This window comes from Salvelinus namaycush, chromosome 12 (genome assembly GCF_016432855.1).
Source record: "Salvelinus namaycush isolate Seneca chromosome 12, SaNama_1.0, whole genome shotgun sequence".
In the NCBI taxonomy this organism is placed as follows: Eukaryota; Metazoa; Chordata; class Actinopteri; order Salmoniformes; family Salmonidae; genus Salvelinus; species Salvelinus namaycush.
Window position 1 is genome coordinate 43745304 of NC_052318.1, and position 17980 is coordinate 43763283.

At 41.2% G+C, this 17980-nt stretch overlaps 1 protein-coding gene across 1 annotated transcript; it reads left to right on the forward strand.

Moving 5' to 3' along the window:
* The first annotated feature begins 37 nt into the window (after positions 1-37).
* Positions 38-16867, forward strand: LOC120057280 (palmitoyltransferase ZDHHC20-B-like). The gene is made up of 12 exons (XM_039005844.1): positions 38-155; positions 1045-1071; positions 1587-1681; positions 6945-7065; positions 8633-8702; positions 10050-10082; positions 10355-10475; positions 11553-11685; positions 14671-14797; positions 14964-15050; positions 15148-15239; positions 15326-16867. The coding sequence occupies exons 1-12, from the start codon at positions 38-40 to the stop codon at positions 15367-15369; spliced, it is 1068 nt and encodes a 355-aa protein (XP_038861772.1). The 3' UTR covers positions 15370-16867.
* The last annotated feature ends 1113 nt before the right edge of the window (positions 16868-17980 follow it).

The following is a 17980-nucleotide window of genomic DNA, read 5'->3' on the forward strand; positions in this document are numbered from 1 at the left end:
TGACGTCACACCACAATTTTCCCCAGGCGGATTAAAGATGGCGCCGCATCATGTTCTAGGGTGCTGTCAGCGGAGTTTATCTTGGATACCTGTTATTTTCATAAACCTTGTCGTTGGCTGGTCTTATTATGCATACGTCGTTGAACTCTGTATCTGTAAGTATAAAATTCTCGTTTTTTTTGGAGGGTTACCGTGGTTTGTTTCTTCATTGAAACAAAGTTGCCTTACTGCTTGCTTGCCCAGCTGGAGGATGTGTATAGCCGGTAGTTTACAGTAACTTGTTCGGACGAAATCAGGGTAATAATGTGTATGGATCATTGTCACCACCGTACAAGTGTGACAGTGATAAAATACAATGTAACACTTGCTACTTGAGTGAAACCATAGAAATAGAATGAGTGAAACACTCGCTACCTTTTGTGGGTAGCCAATCATGCCCATAGTTAGAAGCCACTGTTGCTAGAAGGAAATGGACAGACAAATTGACGCAATCGAATTGACTGGAAACTAAATCCTCGTCCCATATTGGAATAGAGGGGATGTTGGATTAATTTAGTCCGATCTCATATTTTATTTAATCAAATCTACTGGAAATTGTTCTTCTCTGACCTTATTTCTTATTTTGACATTGTTTAGCTTCGGTTGCATTTTGGCTATGTAATTCTGCCTTCGATTCTGTGCCAAGCATCTTCAGAGCTATTTGATGTGAGGCTACTTTGGCCTCAAGTTGACTTATTCCAATACAACTGACCAGCTCTCTCCTCGTGAACCACACTGTTTCCACTCACTGTGTCTAACCTGGTTAGCCTGTTTCTGTGGGCTGTTGGTGATGGTACAATGACATGCTGTAGTCAGGGGCATCCCTTCAGCAGGGAAAACAAAGCGTTCTGTGACTGGTGGGTCTCCTGCTGGTAGTACCAGGCTGCTGCTGGGGGTTGAGAGAAAGGGGAAGTAGATGTGAGCCTAGTACTGTAACTCAGCAAAAGCATAAATCAGAGGCCTTCTCTAAACTCCTCTCTCTCTGTACCCCCTTGTCTCTTTCAGTAACAATCCCAAATAATGCAGAAAAAAGTAAGTAACATTCTGAAACATCTGGTGCATTTAAGACTGACTGTCTTGGGCCCACATGATTTCACCACCTTGAACCCACACAAACTTTACTCTGTCTACGTGACACTGATGCTTTGGTACTTGTGATTTAGACATGGTAAACTAAATACTTGTTTTGCATGGGATGAAAAGTTGTGATTTAGGGTTAAAGGGATACTTTGGTATTTTAGCAATGAGCCCCTTTATCTACTTCGCCAGAGTCAGATGAACTTGTGGATATCATTTTTATGTCTCTGTGTCCAGTATGAAGGAAGTTACCCATTGACCTCCAGTCATTGCGCAAGTTATCAACTTCCTTCAAATTGCAGTCAGAGAAATAAAAATGGAATCCAGGAGTTCATCTGACTCTGGGGAAGTAGATAAAGGGGCTCATTACCAAAATTCCAGATGTATCCCTTGACCTCATGGATATAATTGCATTATATTTGATCTCGTATGAGGTATGAATGGTCTCTCTTGCTTCTTCTCTCCAACAGTATCATACCTAGTTGTCTTTCACCTGTTCTTCATTATGTTCATCTGGTCCTACTGGAAGACTATCTGCAGCAGGCCCGCCAACCCCTCTAAAGAGGTATACGGAGAGTGTGTGTATCTGTCTTTGTCAGTAGTACTCGCTCTACCTCCCGTGATATGCTACATCACAATGCCACGTGGCCAGGGCAGTAGGCACGGCGGTTCCTAAAGCGCTCTGTAATTACACCTTACAGTATATGTTAACATAGGACAGGGTTTGTGTGTGTGTGTGGTAGGATTGTGTGATACCCCGGTATAAACGGTATATTTTGAAATGCCAAAGATATGATTTTCAATAAAATAATCATATTTGGGGCATCCCTGCCTCGTTCTACGGCACTGCTTATAACTATAAGTTCTGTATAACTATAAAGCCATCTAACTGTATAATAAATTACATCCAGCTCAGGGCTCCAGCTAGGCATTTGGTTTGCTAGCTAAGTGGCTAGATGTCAAGATCCCGCTTTGTGGTTACAGCAGAGACATTCAATCCCCTCCTGGATCAACATCCATGTTGCCTAAATTGTTTAGTGTATAAAAAAATACTATATATACAGTACCAGTCAAAAGTTTGGACAGACCTACTCATTCAAGGGTTTTACTTTATTTTTACTATTTTCTACATTGTAGAATCATAGTGAAGACGTCAAAACTATGAAATTACACATGGGATCATGTAGTTACCAAAACAGTGTTAAACAACTCAAAATATATTTTAGATTCTTCAAAGTAGCCACCTTTTGCCTTGACAGCTTTGCATGAGGAATGCTTTTCCAACAGTCTTGAAGGAGTTCCCACATGCTGAGCACTTGTTGGCTGCTTTTCCTTCACTCTGCGGTCCAACTCATCCCAGACCATCTCAATTGGGTTGAGGTCGGGTGATTTTTGGAGGCCGTCATCTGATGCAGCACTCCATCACTCTCCTTGATCAAATAGCCCCTTACACAGCCTGGAGGTGTGTTGGGTCATTGTCCTGTTTAAAAACAAATGATAGTTCCACTAAGCGCAAACCAGATGGGATGGTGTATCACTGCAGAATGCTGTGGTAGCCATGCTGGTTAAGTGTGCCTTGAATTCTAAATAAAACTTTGTCACCAGCAAAGCACCATCACACTTAACCAGCATGGCTGCTTGATGGTGGGAACCACACATGTGGAGATCATCCGTTCACATATTCTGCGTCTCACAAAGACATGGCGGTTGGAACCAAAAATCTCACATTTGGACTCATCAGACCAAAGGACAGATTTCCACCGGTCTAATGTCCATTGCTCATGTTTCTTATTGGTGTCCTTTAGTAGTGGTTTCTTTGCAGCATGAAGGCCTGATTCACACAGTCTCCTCTGAACAGTTGATGTTGAGATGTCTGTTACTTGACCTCTGTGGAGCATTTATTTTTGGCTGCAATTTCTGAGGCTGGTAACTAGAGATCGACCGATTTTTCAACACCGATACCGATTATTGGAGGACAAAAAAAGCTGATACCGATTAATCGGCCAATTTTTAAAATGTATTTGTAATAATGACAATTACAACAATACTGAATGAACACTTTTAACTTAATATAATACATCAATAAAATCAATTTAGCCTCAAATAAATAATGAAACATGTTCAATTTGGTTTAAATAATGCAAAAACAAAGTGTTGGAGAAGAAAGTAAAAAGTGCAGTATGTGCCATGTAAGAAAGCTAACGTTTAAGTTCCTTGCTCAGAACATGAGAACATATGAAAGTTGGTGGTTCCTTTTAACATGAGTCTTCAATATTCCCAGGTAAGAAGTTTTAGGTTGTAGTTATTATAGGAATTATAGGACTATTTCTCTCTCTACCATTTTGTATTTCATATACCTTTGACTATTGGATGTCCTTATAGGCACTTTAGTATTGCCAGTGTAACAGTATAGCTTCCATCCCTCTCCTCGCTCCTCCCTGGGCTCGAACCAGAAACACAACGACAACAGCCACCCTCGAAGCAGCGTTACCCATGCAGAGCAAGGGGAACAACCACTCCAAGTCTCAGAGCGAGTGATGTTTGAAACGCTATTAGCGCGCACCCCTCTAACTAGCTAGCCATTTCACATCGGTTACACAAGCCTAATCTCGGGAGTTGATAGGCTTGAAGTCATAAACAGCAGAGCTGCTGGCAAAACGCACGAAAGTGCTGTTGAATGAATGCTTATGAGCCTGCTGGTGCCCACCATCGCTCAGTCAGACTGCTCTATCAAATCATACACTTAGTTATAACATAATAACACACAGAAATACGAGCCTTAGGTCATTAATATGGTCGAATCCGGAAACTATCATCTCGAAAACAAAACATTTATTCTTTCAGTGACATACGGAACCGTTCCGTATTTTATCTAACGGGTGGCATCCATCAGTTTAAATATTGCCTGCTAACCTGGATTTCTTTTAGCTAAATATGCAGGTTTAAAAATATATACTTCTATGTATTGATTTTAAGAAAGGCATTGATGTTTATGGTTAGGTACACGTTGGAGCAACGACAGTCCTTTTTCGCGAATGCGCACTGCATCGATTATATGCAACGCAGGACACGCTAGATAAATTAGTAATATCATCAACCATGTGTAGTTATAACTAGTGATTATGATTGATTTAAGTTTAATGCTAGCTAGCAACTTACCTTGGCTTCGTACTGCATTCGCGTAACAGGCGGGCTCCTCGTGAGGCAGGTGGTTAGAGCGTTGGACTATTTAACCATAAGGTTGCAAGATTGAATCCCTGAGCTGACAAGGTAAAAATCGTTCTGCCCCTGAACAAGGCAGTTAACCCACCGTTCCTAGGCCGTCATTGAAAATAAGAATGTGTTTTTAACTGACTTGCCTAGTTAAATAAAGATTAAATAAAAGGTGTAAAAAAAAAAAAAAAAAGCTAAATCGGCGTCCAAAATTACCGATTTCCGATTGTTATGAAAACTTGAAATTGGCCCTAATTAATCGGCCATTCCGATTTAATCGGTCGACCTCTACTGGTAACTCTAATGAACTTATCCTTTGCAGCAGAGGTAACTCTGGGTCTTCCTGTCCTGTGGCGGTCCTCATGAGCGCCGGTTTCATCATAGCGCTTGATCGTTTTTACTATTGCATTTGAAGAAACTTGACATTTTCCACATTGACTGACCTTCTTGTCCTAAAGTAATGATGGACTGTTGTTTCTCTTTGCTTATTTGAGCTGTTCTTGCCATAATATGGACTTGGTCTTTTACCAAATAGGGCTATCTTCTGTACACCCCCCATACCTTGTCACAACACAACTGATTGGCTCAAATGCATTATGGAAAGAAATTCCACAAATTCCCTTAACTAGGCACACCTGTTAATTGAAATGCATTCCAGGTGACTACCTCATGAAGCTGGTTGAGAGAATGCCAAGAGTATGCAAAGCTGTCAAAGTAAATGGTGGCTAGTTTGAAGAATCTAAAATCCAAAATATATTTTGATTTGTATAACACTTGTTTTGGTTACTACATGATTCCATGTGTTATTTCATAGTTTTGAGGTCTTCACTATTATTCTACAATAGTAAAAATTAAGAAAAACCCTGGAATGAGTAGGTGCATCCAAGCTTTTGGTGTGTTTTATTTATTTATATATATATATATATATATATATATGTATATGAGTAAACATTAAGAACAGATTTCCAAGAGAGACTGACTACATGACAGCTATGATCCCATATAGATGTCACATTTTAAATCCACTTCAATCAGTCTAGATGACGGGGAGGAGACAGGTTAAAGAAGGATTGTTAAGCCTTGAGACATTTGATACATGGACTGTGTATGTGTGCCACTCAGAGGGTGAATGGGCAAGACAAAAGATTAAGTGCTTTTAAAGGAGGTGCCAGGCGTACCAGTTTGTGTCAAGAACTACATCGCTGCTGGGGTTTTAACTCTCCCTTGTGTATCAAAAATCGTCATCCAGCCAACTTGACAACTGCCTGGGAAGCATAAGTCAACAAAGCTTTTGACACCTTGTAGAGTCCATGTCCCAACGAATTGATGCAGTTCTGAGGGAAAAAGGGGAGGGTGCAACTTAATATTAGGAAGGTGTTCCTAATGTTTGATATATATGTGTGTGTGGACACCTCTTCAAATAAGTGGATTCTGCTATTTCAGCCACACCTGTTGCTGACAGTGTCCACATACTTTTGGTAACGTTGTGCATCTCTAGCTCTCAGATATAGCTTGGGCGGTTGGTTATACCATGGTATTTGGAAAAAGCCATGGGATGGTTTTTCAATACTGCCAACTATTTCTTTGAAGTTTTTCCAATACATGTGAATATTTGTAGCACCTTTTTAAGTTAACCGCTGCTGTCAACTTGTGTAATAAGTTAAGAGATGACAGATTGCGTTTTTCATTTCACCCGTCACATTATTTTACATTATGAAGCTTACTGTAGTTGCCCAGAACAGTCACGTGTTTCTTTGTAAATGGAGAAAGCGAGATGAGGTGAGTGTATAGCGTTCTATCGCTGAGTCCCTGAGGTGCACATGAGGTGATGAAGTTACTTGTATGACATTCACTACTAAATATTTGCCATCTCACATCTTATGGCTTTCTGTCAGAGGTCTGGAAGAGTTCTGTACAGCTGCCATTTTTTTCACCTCGCTTCCTGCTAACGTTTTTTTTCTTTCTTTCTTTTTTTCTTTCTCTGTTCTCTCATCTGCTCCATGTACACATTCTGCTCTTCCTTCAGAAAAGCATGCATCAACTTTTATTTACACCATTTCTCTCGTTCATTTTAACTTGTCAATGTCCACACTCACACAAAATGACATTCGGTAGCTGCTAGCTATGCTTGTATAACTTTGAGCTGGATTTGCCGATCTTTGCAGTTATTTTGTTTTTGCTCGTTAGCATTTATCTAACTGCGCCTTTTGATTTTGCTAATATTTTGTCAGCATCATGGTATAGGCCCAATGGACTACCCCCTTGTGTGCCATGTTGGTAATACAGTAAATCCCATAATGAGAAGACAGTGTGACGCTATGAAAATCTGGATACTGCCCAAGCCTTATACTGTATTTTTATTATTGTATTTATATATTTTTTTTAATAGACCCCTTGTTTGCACATTCGGTAATACTGTATGGTACAGAACCGGTATGAACATCTGGATACTGCCTAACCCTAGTGTATGGTTATGAAGGGGATTTGCCCTCAATCTCAAGTAACTTTTTTTCAACATTTTAAACTGTTCCCTAATTTCAATATGCATGACTACCGGTAATAAATAGCCTATGTTATTGCGTACTTTGAGAAACACCTTTCTGTTCTCCCATCAGTTCTGTCTGCCCAAAGTGGAGAAGGAGCGGTATGAGAAGGAGGAACATCCAGACACTCAGCAGGAGATCCTGAAGAAGGTGGTGGTAGGATTGCCTGTCTATACACGCACTGGGACAGGAGGTGAGAATGTTACTGCCACCCACCCCCAACTCCCCTTGTGTACCTCCAACAAGGTTGCCAATTAGAATTTATGTGCTATTTTATGTATTTGGGATATACAGTCGGGTCCCAAATTATTGGCATCCTTGATAAAGATGTGAAAAAAGACTGTATAAATGATACAAATACTGAGCTACATTGTATGATCAACAAGGATCATAATTAATACATATACAATTGCTCAGAGATTTTGTTTACAAGTTCATAAAAAAAATCTCAAAGCTAGGTGTCAATTATTGGCACCCCTGGTTTCAATTCTCCGGCACCCTCTTCGATACTCCTGCACCCTCTTCGAGGATAATGGCACTGAGCTTTTTTTCTAGTGTTTTTATGAGATTGAAGAAACACATTGGGAGGGATCTTGGAGCATTCCTGCATACAGAATCTTTCCAGATCCTTGATACCCCTCGTCTGCGCTTATGGACTGCCCTCTTCAATTCAAACCAGAGGTTTTCAATGTGGTTCAAGTCCGGAGACTGAGATGGCCATTGAAAAATGTTGTTTTTGTGGTCAATAAACAATTTCTTCGTGGATTTTAATTAGTGCTTGGGGTTATTGTCTTGCTGGAAGAGCCACTTGTGACCAAGTTTCAGCTTCTTGGCAGAGGCAACCAGGTTTTTGGCTAAGATGCCCTCCTGTGTGGCGCAGCAGTCTAAAGCATTGCAGCTCAATGCTTGAGGTGTCACAACACAGACCCTGGTTCAAATCCAGGCTGTATCACAACCGGCCATGATTGGGAGTCCCATAGGGCGGCGCACAATTGGCCCAGTGTCGTCCGGATTTGGCTGGTGTAGGCCGACATTGTAAATAAGAATTTGTCCTTAACTTACTTGCCGAGTTACATTAAAAAAATACTTCACCTCCAGGCGTTACATTTGTTGTTTGCTCTCAAAGGCTTTTTTTCTGGAAAACCTTCCAAAGAGCCTATTGGCATGGAGTTGGTGTGTAATTGGAGACTTGGTGACCTGAAAATGCAACAAAGTTCTGTAATTGTCCACCTTTGGCCCTTGGTTTTGTCTTTGCCTGCCAAACCATCTTCCTCACTGTGCGTGGGGACAACATACACTTGCGTCCAATACCAGGCAAGTTTACCACTGTTCCAGTGGTTTTAAACTTCCTAATAGTGTTATTTAATTATTTTTTATAAGGTCAACAACCATTTGTCTCTTCGTTTGGGAGCGCTTTGCCTTTTCCCATGGGGATGGATGACAAAAGGATTTTACATGCATGTACCACATTTTATACCCTAGTGAAACAGGAAGCCATGTAAGGCCACAATACAGTTATTTAAGCTGAGAGAGGAAAAAAGTAGAATGTTAATGCAGATATATTTTGTTTGATTGTATTTATAAGTATCTTTAGGAGTGCCAATAATTTAGACCCCTATAATTGAGACAAAAATTACTTGTTAAACAAAATCTATTTCACTAGGCAATTGTATTAGTATAAAATAATATTTCCATATTGACTGTAGTTGAAACACAAGCTTTGGATTTAATGATTGATCAGGTGTATGTGTTCTCCACAGCCGTCCGGTACTGTGACAACTGTCTGGTGATCAAACCCGACCGCTGCCACCACTGCTCCACCTGTGACATGTGAGTTCAGTTCAATTACTGTGGGTTTCAGAGGAGATGCACCATGGGGTTTTACGCGGCGTCTTTTTGGGTGCTTCAACTCCAAAGTAATATACTCTAGGGTGTTCACCCATAAAAGGATTAATTCATTCAAGGTTTATACAAATGTCCGCTCAATAGAGAATTCTGTCAGAAAAACACGTGTCCAAACCCCATGTCTTTACTATATGTGGCCCGTTTTTCAGGAAAAACTATGGTTGAGAAGTTTGACGATTTACTCTGCGAATGTAGCATGTTTGGAGTGAATGAAATGTCATCACAGGCATGATCAAAAAGTGGCCACTGCTCAATAGAACTCTGTGGCGCTGCTCTGCGGCAGAACGGCGCTAACTAGTGGCTGCAGGTTCTTGAGTGGAAACTTTATATATATATATATATATATATATATATATATATATATATATATATATATATATATATATATATATATATATATACGCACGCACACACACACACAGTCATGGCCAAAAGTTTTGAGAATGACACAATTATTGATTTCCACAAAGTTTGCTGCTTCAGTTTTTTTAGATATTTTTATCAGATGTTACTATGGAATTCTGAAGTATAATTACAAGCATTTCATAAGTGTCAAAGGCTTTTCTTGACAATTACATTAAGTTGATGCAAAGAGTCAATATTTGCAGTGTTGACCCTTCTTTTTCAAGACCTCTGCAATCTGCCCTGGCATGCTGTCAATTAACTTCTGGGCCACATCCTGACTGATGGCAGCCCATTCTTGCATAATCAATGCTTGGAGTTTGTCAGAATTTGTGGGGTTTTGTTTGTCCACCCGCCTCTTGAGGATTGACCACAAGTTCTCAATGGGATTAAGGTCTGGGAAGTTTCCTGGCCATGGATCCAAAATATCGATGTTTTGTTCCCTGAGCCACTTAGTTATCACTTTTGCCTTATGGCAAGGTGCTCCATCATGATGGAAAAGGCATTGTTCGTCACCAAACTGTTCCTGGATGGTTGGGAGAAGTTGCTCTCTGAGGATGTGTTGGTACCATTCTTTATTCATGGCTGTGTTCTTAGGCAAAATTGTGAGTGAGCCCACTCCCTTGGCTGAGAAGCAACCCCACACATGAATGGTCTCAGGTTGCTTTACTGTTGGCATGACACAGGACTGATGGTAGCGCTCACCTATCAAGTTGATTTCAATTGGTCCAACCAGAAGAAATGGTACCACCTCACAACGCCAAATATGGAAGACGGTACAACCAAGAGCGGCGCAGTCGAAACTAGCAACGTTCTATATACTTTCTTCCACGTTGTTTTTCATGCTGTCATACTCTCCCTCTCTCTCAGGTGTGTACTGAAGATGGACCATCACTGTCCATGGTATGTAACGGTCCATTCATGAAGTATAGATGCTTAGCAAAGTACACTCATGACCATACCGCTCAAACATACGCCTGCCTTCATTTGAAGTCTATTGTTAAAACTGACTTGATAGTGATTTGGATCAGTGGAGAGTTTCATCCTGTCCATTCTACAGCATGAGCATATTTGATCTGTCTGGTATAGTGATGTGGAAAGGATTACTCCGCTCTCAGAAGGAGACCGAGCAGCACAAGCCACGTTGACTTTTGTTTTCTCTGTTTCTCTCTCAGGGTGAATAACTGTGTTGGATTTTCAAACTACAAGTTCTTTGTCTTGTTTCTGGCCTACTCCATGCTATATTGTGCATTCATCGCCGCTACCGTCCTGCAGTATTTCATCAAATTCTGGACAGTAAGTAATACTGTAGCTGCCTGTCCTTTCTTCCTTAACTAGCTAGAACTTAGTTGAGTGTTAACCAATGAAAGCAGTAAGATCCCTGATAGCATGTTCCAATTAGCCAATACCCCAAATCCTCTACATAAACCACCTCAAACTTGAGCAGTCTGCATGTCAGGGGAAATTAGTGTGAATCTGGTTTATATTTAGCTGTGTGGTTTGCAGTAGGGTATAGTGTGGAAAGGGGGAGGGAACATGTGCAATTGTGCTAACATTCTGGAGGATATTGAGCAGGTGCCAATAGTTTTGTAATCCTGTTCTTCTCTTTTTTTCTTATTTTTTTTTGTTGTTGTCCTTTTTATGTCTCTAAGATAGTTGCACTTTCTTAATGTCTGCACTAATCATCTGCCTGTCTCTAATACTTTGCCTAAAGCTTTGCCGATGGAGATCTGTTGGGGATTGTCCTCAGGTAAAATGCGAGATTGTCGCCATCTGATCATTGTGGTTCGTCAAAAAGAAAGGTTGCACTTCTTAGAGTAGCCTATTGTCACTAAGGAAAGGTCAAGAAGCTCAACCCATAATGGCATTCGCAAGGCTTCTGTCTCTCAGAAGTACAAATTGCTGTTGACGGATTCTCTTCAGTATGTGTCAAACACTGTTGTCTTGCAACTTAAGCCGTTGTCTTGCAACATAAGCCGTTGTCTGTTCCCCCTTGAGTGGTAAGACTAGGCCTCTGTCCTTGCTTGTGTTATATGCTGCCTTGCTCGTGACAATGAATGTCCACTGTCATCTTGGCCAAACTGAGGGCGAGTGTGGAGTCGGACAGGGTTGGTTGTTCAGCATGTTGTATTGTGCGTAACAACCAAAAGGTCTGTACTGTATATAGTACCTTCTGGAGCCATTCACTTGAACAGTCATGTAGGCTAAGCGTCTGCTACTCCAGATTGAGGTCTTCATAGGTCATTTTACAACTGACTGATGTGTTATATCCTGTGTGTCTGTGCAGAAGGTGAACGTTACTACTGTATGTGGCGGATGAAGAGTATGACGTCACTAACGGCTCTTCTCTCTCTCTCTCTCTCTTCCCTCAAGAATCAGCTGCCTGACACTCACGCCAAATTCCACGTGTTGTTTCTGTTTTTTGTGGCGGCCATGTTCTTCATCAGCATCCTGTCGCTTTTCAGCTACCATCTCTGGCTTGTGGGAAAGAACAGGACCACCATAGGTAGCTGCCATGCCTCACTATACTCAACACAGTAACTCATCCACTATTGTCTTGATTGTTGACACCTTTTTATTGTTGGTTATAATTAGTGATTCAGAACCTATTCTCTGACTTTCTTTTTTCTTGACATGGTCAAATAACTTGAGCATAAATTGGGAACTTTTTTTCTTCTGATTTGGCACACAGAAACTCGATGGCATGGGTAACATGGTCCAAAAGAATGGCACCAATTGGCCTATTTGTGGCGCTGTTATAAGCAGTCTCACGTAAACCCTCATAGCCTTCGCCCTGTTTGACCTAGAGACTTGAAACCAATTGTATGTAAACTCAGCAAAAAAAAGAAACGTCCTCACTGCCAACTGTTTATTTTCAGCAAACTTTACATGTGTAAATATTTGTATGAACATAACAAGATTCAACAACTGAGACATAAACTGAACAAGTTCCACAGAGATGTGACTAACAGAAATGGAATAATGTTTCCCTGAACAAAAGGGGGGGGTCAAAATCAAAAGTAACAGCACTGCAGTGCATCTCCTCATGGACTGCACCAGAATTGCCAGTTCTTGCTGTGAGATGTTACTCCTCTCTTCCACCAAGGCACCTGCAAGTTCCCGGACATTTCTGGGGGGAATGGCCCTAGCCCTCACCCTCTGATCCAACAGGTCCCAGACGTGCTCAATGGGATTGAGGTCCGAGCTCTTTGCTGGCCATGGCAGAACACTGACATTCCTGTATTGCAGGAAATCACGCACAGAACGAGCAGTATGGCTGGTGGCATTGTCATGCTGGAGGGTCGTGTCAGGATGAGCCTGCAGGAAGGGGTACCACATGAGGGAGGAGGATATCTATTGTGGACAGTCTGAGCACTGATGGAGGGATTGTGCGTTCCTGGTGTAACTCGGGCAGTTGTTACCGTCCTGTACCTGTCCCGCAGGTGTGATGTTCGGATGTACCGATCCTGTGCAGGTGTTACATGTGGTCTGCCACTGTGAGGACGGTCAGCTGTCCGTCCTGTCTCCCTGTAGCGCTGTCTTAGGCGTCTCACAGTACAAACATTGCAATTTATTGCCCTGGCCACATCTGCAGTCTTCATGCCTTCTTGCAGCATGCCTAAGGCACGTTCACGCAGATGAGCGCGCACAGACTGATTTCCAGCTATGACTCCCAGTGCCAAAACTCAAAATTCTTCCTTGTTGGGGAGAAACAAGCCTAAAATCTCGAACAAAGACTGTTGACATTTAGTGGAAGCCATAGGAATTGCAAACTGGGAGCCGGATTTAACATTGACCCTATACGTTCTAATGGAAGAGCATAGGATCTCAAACCAATCAGTTTTTTGTTGTTGTTGTTCTTTGGATTTTCTCCTACCATATCAATTGTGTTAGTCTCATGCATTATTTTAACATTTCTACAAACTTCAATGTGTTTTCTATCCAATGCTACCAATTTATATTCTTATCCTGGCATCTGGGCCTGCGTAACTGGCAGTTTACTTTGGGCACGTCAATCAGAAAGGAAGTGGAGAAAATAGAGGCCTAGCCTGAAGTTAGGCTCATTACATCAGTCTTTCATTTTATGGAGAGATTATTATTATTATTATTTATTTTTTATGCTGCATTCAAATATAGCCACACTGTACCTAATAGATGCACATTAGTGCTAATGCTAAAAAAAAATATATATATATATCTTCTCATGAATCATAAGTCCAATTGACAACAGGTTTGGTATATAGACCCAATAAGTTAGCCTGTAATGAATTTGAGAATGTTTAGTTGCTGAATTCTTAGTTGGCCACATTACACCACTAGATGGCACCATATCTCACCAGGGCTATAAAAAATGAACTGATGGACACGGGGCCATGAAATTTGGGCAGACTCTCTTATCCACAGCAACTTACAGGAGCAATTAGGTTTAAGTGCCTTGCTCAAGGGCACATCAACAGTCCCCCCCCCCCCCCCCCCCCCAACTAGTCGGCTCGGATTTGAACCAGTGACCTTTCAGTTACAGACAATTCTCTTAAACGCTTGGCTACCTGCTCTATATAATAACTGTGAATATAAAGTCACTGCAACCTTAGATGGCTGCACCAGACCGGTTGGTGACTCTAAAGATGTTATTAGCACCAGTGGCACCATGAGATACTAGAGCAGTAACTATTTGTCAGGTGGACTTTGTCTCATGCAAATGAATGTTAGATTTTAATTGTGCAGATGAATAATGTGAAATATCGTGATTACTTTCTGTGTAATCATATTGTTGCTGTATTATGTGGCCTGAACATAGTGAAAAGTGTGTCATTTATTTGGGAAAGTAGAAGTTCTGCCGCTTGTGCAGTCAGCGTATTACAGCTGTGAAAGTATACTGAATTATTTATTTTATTAAAGCTAATATGGAGTGTACCAACTGAGATTGAAGTAATTAACAAACAGATTTTGACAAAATAAAGTCCCAGAATTCAAAAATGACCGCAAAATATAGCCTACCAATACACCACCGGAGGTTGGTGGCATGTTAATTGGGGAGGAAGGGCTCATGGTAACTGCTGGGGCAGGATTAAGTGGAATGGTATCAAATGCATGGTTTCAATGTGTTTTCCGTTCGCTCCGTTTCCAGCCATTATTATAAGTCGTTGTCTCAACAGCCTCCACTGCAATACACTGACGCTGAAAATATTTCAAGTCATAAACCATTAGTCAAATTGACCACAGAATTGGTTAATACACTCAATACATTAAGTAAGGACTTTAAGAATGATTACTTGCTGCATTCAACGATATAGCACTAGACTTAACTTCACTTATGTCATCCTTGTGGTATTGAGCGATAAACATGGTCATGTTTTCACAGATTGTACTTAAATGACGATGGTTTCTACTGTACATATTGCTGCTTTGTTATCCAACTTATCTTGTCTCATTTCTGTCATCCTCTGAACCCTGTTCATTGTTGCTTGCAACTAATATTTTTTTATATCAGAGGCTTTCAGGGCTCCTGTCTTCAGAAATGGCCCAGACAAGAATGGCTTCTCTCTGGGATTCAGTAGGAACATGGCTGAGGTCTTTGGAGACCAGAAGAAGTACTGGATGTTTCCCATCTACACCAGGTGAAAACACAAAGTCACCTATCCATCTATTCTGTTGGAGCTTAATAATAGTTTTGCTTCTTAGTCAGTACTGCCTTTTTAGTCAATAAAAACCTAGTTTGAGTTCCACTGTAGGTATTTAAATGCCTAATGTCCCCCCCCCCTTGTGCTCTCCTTTCTCTGTCAGTCACGGTGATGGTAACAGTTTTGTCACCCGGTTGGTGAACTTAGATCCTGAGCAGATAGCTGTGGGCCTCCAGATCAACGGCAAAAGGTTATTCATGGTTTCTTGGTTTGATTTCTTTAATTCCTGATTCAGTAAATGATCTCGCCTCATTCATGAAGTTAATACCGGCCTTGTCCTGAAACAGCTCTGTAGATGGTCCTGCAAGCCCCAAGCATGTCCTTGGCGACACCATCAACCACATTGAGGATCATCAGGATGGCAGCTTCGACAAAACTGGTATGTAGATCCCTGTGATGTCATGTAGCCCTGTGTCTGTGAGCTGCCTGAACCTTGACCTCTTACCTCTCACCCTTGTGTTTCAGACGTAGCCGAGACGGTCACAGTCACCATAGAGAGCGAGTCATAGACAGGTAAGCCTATGGATGACTCCCGCTGAAGTGTGCGCGTTTCCTACAGAGCTTAGAGAGGAAACTGATGACCGTCCATGATCTTTGATTACCAGTCGGCTCAAAACTGCCAAGAGACAACTGAGCCATCAACTGTGATGCCTTACAGCCAGCAGAATCTGTCTAAACAAAAAACACCCCTTATCACCTGCAGCACCCCTACTACCATGGACAAATGTCAAGTAACAGCTCTTGTATGGACATATTTTCTATTGCCATTCTTACATCCACCAAACAGCATTCCTGGTATGATGGACACAACCTGGACAGTCATGGACGCTACATCAGCCATCTAAGTCCTCACCAAGCGCATACTCTCTGACACTTCATCTTTGTTTTTAACCAAAGCTTTTTTTTGTAACTATGATTAATCTCTGGGACTACTCTGTTATTCAAGCCAAAAAAAAGAGGACTCTTTGCACTAGGTTAGGTTATTTCAGGAAAAGTGCAGGAAAATAATTGCTTTACACTTATACACCTCAGTCGAATTAGTATTCACTTTCTTTATTGGAAAAAAGGAAGGGAGTTTACTGTTTCTTACCCCAGAAACTCAGTTACTGGTTTTGATTGGGTTAAGCCCAGGGAATACAATGTTCAGGGCCTCAAGACGCAACGTCTCAGTTGACTGTAGTGTGTGTTTGTGTACTGTATGCACTGTATGCACTTTACATTTGAACCCTGTGGAGGGCGCTAAGCATATCCATTGATTTCAACAGGCCATACAGTCTTACAGGTGGTTTGCATGAAAAAAGGCTTTGTAGGACCCTATGCCAAATCCTTTCCTGCTCAACATCATCGTAACTTAAAGCTAGAACACTTCGTTTTTGGCATTCTAAATTAATGATATATCCATTGATTCTTGAATATAACCTATAAATGATTCGTGAGCTTAGTTCAACTGTCATACCCCTACAGATTCTTTACTATGTTTGTAAACAACGTAAATGTAAACTCATTTACATTTAGCTTCAGAAAATGGTTAAAACTATCCTTTTTATATTTTTGACTGTAAGTCCTTGCATCCATAGCTCTGTCTATGAATTTGAGTGGTTACATTTCTCCAGGTCCATCCCTCTGCTTTTTACCAAAACAGAGGCGGGGTAACACTTTGTCATTGTTTCAACTGCTGATTCTAGCTTTTAAATGTGCCTTCAGTTAAGTTGTTCAGATTTTTTTTGTTCTGTCGTATGGAAGGACAAAGGTTAAGTACAGTGCCATAGTAAATGGTTCACCTTAGCATGGTGTAATTACTTTAACATTTCTGTTTGCAATTTTAAACTGTTCATTTTTGCTAATACACATTTGAAGTGTCATGACCCTAATGACGCAGGGCCAAATCCTAACTCTAGATGCATGTTTTGCAATATTGTGATCTACAGTACCGGTCAAAAGTTTGGACACACCTACTCATTCCAGGGTTTTTCTTTAGTTTTACTATTTTCTACATTGTAGAACAACAGTGAAGATATCAAAACTATGAAATAACACATGGAATCATGTAGTAACCAAAAGTTTTAAACAAATCAAAATATATTTCAGATTCTTCAAAGTAGCCACCCATTGCCTTGACAGCTTTGCACACACTTGGCATTTTCTCAACCAGCTTCATGAGGAATGCTTTTCCAACAGTCTTGAAGGAGTTCCCACGTATGATGGGCACTTGTTGGCTGCTTTTCCTTCACTCTGCGGTCCAACTCATCCCAAACGGGTTGAGGTCGGGTGATTGTGGAGGCCAAGTCATCTGATGCAGCACTCCATCACTCTCCTTGGTCAAATAGCCCTCACAGCCTGGAGGTGTGTTTTGGGTCATTGTCCTGTTGAAAAACAAATTATAGTCACAATATGCACAAACCAGATAGTATGGCATATAGCTGCAGACTGCTGTGGTAGCCATGCTGGTTAAGTGTGCCTTGAATTTGAAAATCACTGAAGGTGTCACCAGCAAAGCACCATCACACCACCTATATGCTTCACTGTGTGAACCACACATGCAAAGATCATCCGTTCACCTACCCTGCGTCTCACAAAGACATGGCGGTTGGAACCAAAAATCTCACATTTGGACTCATCAGACCAAAGGACAGATTTCCCCCAGTCTGAAGTCCATTGCTTGTTATTCTTGGCCCTAGCAAGTCTCCTTAATGGTGTCCTTTAGTAGTGGTTTCTTTGCATCAATTTGACCACGAAGACCTGATTTCACGCAGTCTCTGAACAGTTGATTTTGAAATGAGTCTTACTTGAACACTGAAGTGTTTTTTTTTGGGGCTGCAATTTCTGAAGCTGGTAACTCTAATGAACTTATCCTCTGCAGCAGAGGTAACTCTGGGTTTTCCTTTCCTATTGCGGTCCTCATGAGAGCCAGTTTCATCATAGCGCTTGATGGTTTTTGCGACTGCACTTGAAGAAACTTTTGAAGTTCTTAATTTTCTGCATTGACTGACCTTCACTTCTTAAAGTAATGGACTGTTTCTCTTTGCTTATTTGAGCTGTTCTTGCCATTAATATAGACTGGGTCTTTTACCAAATAGGGCTATCTTCTGTATACCCCTCTACCTTGTCACAACAACTGAT

Bases quoted from the DNA above. Each gene is read 5' to 3' on its own strand.
- LOC120057280 (XM_039005844.1), top strand. From the start codon at position 38: ATGGCGCCGCATCATGTTCTAGGGTGCTGTCAGCGGAGTTTATCTTGG. The intron at 1,072-1,586 runs GTAAGTAACATT...TCTCTCCAACAG, and splicing joins CCCAAATAATGCAGAAAAAA to TATCATACCTAGTTGTCTTT. The intron at 15,051-15,147 runs GTTATTCATGGT...GTCCTGAAACAG, and splicing joins CTCCAGATCAACGGCAAAAG to CTCTGTAGATGGTCCTGCAA.